The sequence below is a fragment of the Schistosoma haematobium genome, chromosome 1 (assembly GCF_000699445.3).
Source record: "Schistosoma haematobium chromosome 1, whole genome shotgun sequence".
In the NCBI taxonomy this organism is placed as follows: Eukaryota; Metazoa; Platyhelminthes; class Trematoda; order Strigeidida; family Schistosomatidae; genus Schistosoma; species Schistosoma haematobium.
The window spans coordinates 16,121,504-16,129,144 of record NC_067196.1 but is presented as its reverse complement, the minus strand read 5'-3'; the positions used below and the strand labels follow the sequence as shown (position 1 = coordinate 16,129,144).

General features: G+C 34.0%; 1 protein-coding gene across 1 annotated transcript; it reads left to right on the top strand.

Moving 5' to 3' along the window:
* Positions 1–350: 350 nt before the first annotated feature.
* On the top strand, positions 351–6,232 carry CFDP2_8 (Craniofacial development protein 2; the record flags this gene model as incomplete). Its single annotated transcript, XM_051208685.1, has 1 exon — positions 351–6,232. A coding segment is annotated over exon 1 (1,128 nt), but the record flags the coding sequence as incomplete, so codon positions are not given.
* Between the last annotated feature and the right edge of the window lie 1,409 nt (positions 6,233–7,641).

Sequence of the window (7,641 nt, the reverse complement as noted above, 5' to 3'; positions counted from 1 at the left end):
TAATATGTTTTACAGAAAAATACTTTCTGTTGTCAATATTAAACTCTATATATTTATAGTTAATTGTCAGGAAAAACACTTCATCTCTATGCCTAACTCGATTGACATTTTACTTAACGCTAAGATGTAAGTATATAACATATATATGGAAAAGATATATATATATATATATATATATATATATATATATATATATATATATATTTGAAAGCTAAACAAGTTAATATTCTTAGAAACCACAATCATTTTTCTTATTTAATCATCAAATCGAATTCGACAGATTGATTTATATTTAAACAATTTTTTATCTATAATCATCATAATGATCACCTTGATTTATCAAAGTTACCATCATCATTCTATTTAATACTATCTTTAATGATAGAAATGCTTTTTCAATTAAAATAATAAAAAAAAAACTCATAACTACATCGAATTTGTTTTTTTCTCGTTTTGTTTTCTTTCTCTTTTTGCTCCCTCTTCATCAGATTATCTGTGATATTATCTTGTTAGTTTCATTCATCATATAATAGAAATTTATTTCATTCAATTGAATTTTTATTTCTTTATTTCTTTTTTCTTTTTTTTTGTTTTGTTTTTAGGATAAGTAAGTAGTTGCTAAAGTATAAATCTTTATTAAATCTCTGTTTTTCTTTTTCAAATTGTATCTATGTATGTATGTATGTATAATGTACAGTTCAACATAAACAAACATCAATAGGCATAAATAAATAGATTTAGTCAACGTAATAAATCAAAGTAAACAATCACATCAGTAATCACTACCATTTGATGTGATATTAAAAAAATTTTTTTTTGTTTTCTCTACCATCCTAGTTGTCATCTGTTTGTAATAACAATAAATAAAAAAAGAAAAGAATCTGAATGATCAAAGGGGATGGATGAATCAACAAGGGAATAAATAAATAAATAAATAAATAAATAGATGTACACAAATATACGTAACCAGATTGATAGTTCCAAATCAGTAAATCAATAAATTTAGAAGAAAAACGAGATAGAACAACACATAAATCAAATCATGAAAATTGTTTTCATCTGTCATTATTTAAATGATTAATCCATTAGATTATTTCATATATTTTAGTATAGAACTAAGCCGTTTGATGATGGTGATGGTAACGATAATGATGATGATGATGAAGATGAGTTCTAGACAATAATGTATTTATTATATAAAGGTTAGATGAAAAGATATAAGATTATTCGTTTGATTCCCAGTATGATTGAAATGTTGGTAACTACTTAGATTTTTTTTGTTTCGAAAAAAAAACAAGTGATTATTGGTCTATCTAAAACTACAGATACTTTCTAGTTAGTCATCTTGTTAGAAAGGAGCAAGTGCATATGATTCAGTAATATTGGGATATTCGTTAATTAAAGCAGTTAACTCTGTTGATACTGCACATGATATATATATATATATATAAAGTTAGTGAGCAATGAATGTGAATTCTTGTCCTATTCAAGTAACTTGAATAAGACTACTGACCAGATTAGTGAGTAATCTATAACTTAATGTGGTAAGACACCACTTTTGATCTATTTACGGCGTATAGTAAATCTTTATTTATAATTTCGGCTTCTTCTTTTCCTTAGGATTATATCAGACTTGTTCAGCTGAAACCAGTAGTTTTTTTCCTGAATTCATAGCGATTAGCAATAAAATTGTTTTATCTAGTTATAGTATAACTAATTTGACATCTACACAAGCATACGCACCCTTTCAAGAAAGGTTGATCATCACCTTTCCCTAGTATTTGCTACCATATTTTTTATTATGTCACTGACCTGAAAGATTAAGCAGCTGATTTTATTAGACATAGGGCAGACATTTTTCAGCTTACGTTCCTTGTGCTAACTCAAACGCATACCCCTTGCATATACCTACATAAATAAACCACACAACCCGAGATTCATGCAATTCATATACATAAACATACACATCGAACAGCTTGCAAAATCTTAGAGATCCCCGAAAATGGGATCCAGCAATATGGTGGATTAGTCCGACCCCATCCAATACCCAAATTAACAAGCAAAGTTTCTTTCACTAACCGACAGCATCACATAGAGGTACTGAGTCGGATTTTGCTGCCTTCCAAACCGTAATTTTATTGTTACTATTGCGGTAATCAGTCAAATAAGTGGAACTCATTTGTCGTTAGCCTACTAAATTTCAATTGAATATTATACGAGTAAATTCATTTTCTCTCTTCTTTGAGGTTTTAACTCGAATTTATCATTAAAAGATACTCGTTATAGATGTATTTGAAATTAACATAAATATAACTGTAAAACATGTAGTGGATCTTTCCCAATGATAATTTTCCTATCTATGTTTATAGTGAATATTTAAGCCATTAGCAATCAAACGATTATTAGTTTCCCTGTTTCTAAGAAAAAAATTTTTAATACCTTTATTTATTCTAACTCACTGTTACCATGTGTTTATTATCATCATTATTGTAATTATCATCCTGAAAAAAAACAAGTATATATTTGCGATTGTACAGTTTTGAAAATGAATTCGCCAAAAAGAGAACTCTTCACTGTACCAATCTTATTGAATTTCTCAATCGATGTATTCCGTTTACTAAAAAGAATTCATGGCGGGACTATAATTTATGGACGAACCGATCACATATAAGATTACAGGTCTCGGATTTTGGCGTGAAATTCACTCATCCATTTGATCAAATATATATATATATATATATATATATATATATATATATATATATATCATGTGCAGTATCAACAGAGTTAACTGCTTTAATTAACGAATATCCCTGATGTTAGTTCGTAATGAAAACTTTAAATCTAATTCCTAACCTCAACCATCAACTGTAAATCATAATCCTTATCCTTCACACTTGTTTATAATCATCATTTAGCCCTAGTATGTAAGTGGACATTCTCAAGGCCACTTTAACATCGCTCAAAAGTTGTCCATGAATTATATTCTCATCGAATTCATATATGACACCTTAATAATCAACTAACATATTGTAAGTTTACTTGGAGATAAATATCAATTTATTTGTATTTATTGATTAAGAACTAATTCTAAAATGAACCCTTTCGTTATCATCCATTCATTCATTCAATTAATCTATTAAATAAAGCCTTAAATAAACTAAACAAAATATATTTTATTTTGAAAATTAAATTATGCTAATTTGGAAAAGAAAAAAAAGGAAAAAAAGAAAAAAAGAAAGAAAGAAAAAAAGAGATTAATTAAATTACTGATAATAATAATAAAGAAAAAAACATTATCTGAAAAATTTTTCGGGGTTTATTAAAAAAAATAATTCGAATGAATAAATTATTTTGTATGTTAGTTAATTTAAATAAAATTTATTATTCAATAAATATTAAATTAATTCCTCTTCTTATAAGCAAAGATGGATAGTGATTAGCAGTGGAATACAAGATGCGTGTTTCGTCCGATTTGAGACTCGTCAGTTGGATGTATCTGCATCTCAGAGTTGATGTTCACTTTGGGACTCGAATCCAGTACCATTCGCTTGAAACGTCGTCACGTTATCCACTTAGCTACTGAGTCAGAACTCAGAGTGAACAACAACTCTGAGATGAGGATACATCCAGTTGACGAGTCCAAAATAGGACGAAAGACGTGTCCTGGATTCTACTGCTAGTCACTATCCATCTTTGTTTATAATGTTTGTGAATTAAGGCAATATCGAGGTAATACGCACAGTATGCATATATGCTAATAACAGACTGATCAACTTCAGTCTTAAACATCAAGAGAAAGATTCAAGTAAACAATATCAAGTAAGTTTAATTCATCTTCTTTTATAGTGATAATTGTTAAAAGATAAAGAGTGTGCTATAAAATTTCATTATATATGAAAATTATAGTTGAAATAATCTCAGCAATTCAAATATAAAATAAATCCAGTAAACTTGTTTGGACTTCTTCAGGGTAGAATAATCAAAATCATCAAAGAAATATATAGCTTTTAACAATCAATTCAGAACAAATCTATACTGTGACAATTCAATCATATTTGGATGTTAATTTTAGTAAAACGTTCGAATTATTTTAAATTTCAATTGTTGAGATTATTTCAAATATAATATTCATATATAATGACTACTCTATACTCGGGGCCCAATTATTGTTAAACTAATCGTTCTAATCTTGACGAATATTTGTGCTATAAGACTGTTTTCAATGGGTTATTTTCAGTACTTGTTAGAAGCATTTTCAATCACTAAGAAGCTCATGAACTTTCTGAAACAAATTTTTTTACTACTTAAAGACATAAACTGAAGGATTTTCTTAGCCTTTTACTGAAGGTTCCCAAAAAGTTAGAGAAAAGAATCATGATTACTGTTGAAACAGTCCCGAATATTTAGATTCTATCAACACATTCACTGAACCAAACAATTTGATATTTATCATGCTCTTTTTGAACGCATATTCGAATTCTGTCTAGAATGATGATCCCCAAATTAATATAAATCAGTTAATAATTCCATTATTGGAAGTCTGGTCAATTCTAGTCATCTGTCTTCACATGAATCTTGATTTAAAATTATTCACAAAGTCGTACAAACTAGTTTTAATGAAAGCTGAATAAGGAATTGACATATAACAGATCTAGGGAATTTTTCAGTTAAAGTTGAATCTTTATGTTCAAAAGAGACATGTTCAATATTTTTTTAAAACTCATTATGGTCTTAACACCTTACTTTTTTTGAGTTTGACATATATCCTTCCCTTCTTTCTATACATTAACTGGATATTTATTCTTCCGTATATTAGTTCTGTTTATCATTAACCTTTAGCTATTATGTAACTTTATTCAACACTTAAGATTTTTAATTAACTTTCGGTACCTTGTAATCATAAGTCCGCCTGCAGTCCCTCCAGGGGCTACTGCCGGTCCCAAACGCGGGTAAAGGAGGAGGGTTGAGCATGGGGTTATCGACCCCATCCCGTTGAAAACTAACTCGCTAAAAAAACGCTAACCAGAAAAAAACAATTCAAACCATTTTAACTCTGCCCTGGGAGTCAGAAGGTCTTCATTTAGAAGAACTATGACGCCTCATGGGGAAAGCCGAGTTCCTTCGGAAGTCACGAGGCCGATGCCTCTTCTGGAATGTTCGTACAATGTGGCAGAACGAGAGAGTCTTCCAAATTGCTGCACGAATGAGGAGATACAACCCAGAGATGCTTGGGATCAGTGAAACACATTGGACACAAGTTGGACATAAACGACTAACTACAGGAGAGCTCCTGTTATACTCCGGCCATGAAGAAGAAAATGCACCACATACACAAGGAGTTGCATTGATGCTGTCCGAACAAGCACAAAATGCACTTATAGGATGGGAATCTCATGGATCAAGGATCATCAAAGCCTCCTGCAAAACAAAGAAAGAGGGCATTTCAATGAACATCATCCAATGCTATGCGCCTACCAACGACTACAATGAAGACGCTAAAGATCAATTCTACAGTAGGCTGCAGTCAATCATCGAGAAGTGCCCAACAAAGGACCTGACCATTCTGATGGGAGATTTCAACGCCAAGGTTGGAACGGACAACACTGGATATGAAGACATCATGGGACGACACGGACTAGGAGAAAGAAACGAAAATGGTGAGAAATTTGCAAACCTATTTGCCTTCAATAAACTGGCCATAGGTGGCACTATATTCTCATATAAGCGCATTCACAAAACTACATGGACTTCACCGGATCACACTACACAAAACCAAATCGACCATATCTGCATCAACAAAACGCTCAGGAGGACGATGGAAGACGTGAGAACCAAGAGAGGAGCTGATATAGCATCAGATCATCACTTACTGGTCGCCAAGATGAAATTGAAACTCAAGAAGCACTGGACAACGGGGCGGACATTATCACAAAAGTTCAATACGGCCTTTCTTCGGGATACTGACAAACTCAACGAATCCAAGATAGTCCTCAGCAATAGGTTCCAGGCCTTTCATGATCTACTCAATGGAGAAGGAACTACTATGGAGAGCAACTGGGAGGGGTTCAAAGAGGCAATCACTTCAACATGTCATGAGGTCCTGGGTCACAAGAAGCACCATCACAAGGAATGGATCACTGTTGATACACTGGATAAGATTCAAGAAAGGAGGGACAAGAAGGCAGCAATCAATACCAGTCGAACAAGAGCAGAAAAAGCCAAGGCACAAGCTGAATACACAGAAGTAAACAAACAAGTGAAGAGGAGCATCAGAACCGACAAACGTAAATATGTGGAAGATTTAGCAACGACGGCGGAAAAGGCTGCAAGAGAAGGAAGCATGAGACAATTGTATGACACGACAAAGAAACTCTCTGGAAATCGCCGCAAACCAGAACGACCAGTGAAAAGCAAAGAAGGCGAGGTAATCACCAACATTGAAGAGCAACAAAACAGGTGGGTAGAACACTTCAAAGAACTCTTGAATCGGCCAGCTCCACTGAACCCACCCAACATCGAAGCAGCACCCACGGACCTCCCAATCAATGTTGGCCCACCAACAATTGAAGAGATCAGCATGGCCATCAGACAAATCAGGAGTGGCAAAGCAGCAGGACCAGACAACATTCCGGTAGAGGCACTAAAAGCAGACGTAGCGGCAACTGCAAGGATACTCCACATTCTCTTCAATAAGATTTGGGATGAGGAACAAGTATCCAAAGACTGGAAAGAAGGACTCCTGATCAAAATACCGAAGAAAGGCGATCTCAGTAAGTGTGATAACTACAGGGGCATCACTCTTCTCTCAATACCGGGAAAAGTCTTCAATAGGGTATTGTTAAACAGGATGAAGAACTGCGTAGACGCCCAACTTCGTGACCAACAGGCAGGATTCCGTAAGGATCGATCGTGTACAGACCAAATCGCAACTCTACGGATCATTGTGGAACAATCAATTGAATGGAATTCATCACTCTACATCAACTTCATTGACTACGAAAAAGCATTTGATAGCGTGGACAGAACAACACTATGGAAGCTTCTTCGACACTATGGCGTCGTCAGAAGATAGTCGATATCATATGTTATCCTTATCATGGATTAGACTGAAAAGTTGTGCATGGAGGACAACTGACAGACTCGTTCGAAGTAAAGACCGGTGTCAGGCAAGGTTGCTTACTCTCACCCTTTCTCTTTCTCCTGGTGATCGACTGGATCATGAAGACGTCAACATCTGGGGGAAGCACGTGATACAGTGGACAACTAGGATGCAGTTGGACGATCTAGACTTCGCAGATGATCTGGCTCTTCTATCGCAAACCCAACAACAAATGCAGGAGAAGACGGCCAGTGTAGCAGCAGCCTCAGCAGCAGTAGGTCTCAACATACACAAAGGGGAAAGCAAGATGCTGTGATACAACACAACATGCATCAGTCAAGTCACACTTGACAGAGAGGCTTTAAAAGATGTAAAAGCCTTTAAATATCTGGGCAGCATCATTAATGAACACGGTGGATCTGATGCAGATGTGAAGGCATGGATTGGCAAAGCAAGAGTAGCATATCTACAATTGTACAACATCTGGAATTCAAAGCAACTGTCAACCAACACCAAAATCAGGATTTTCAATACAAATG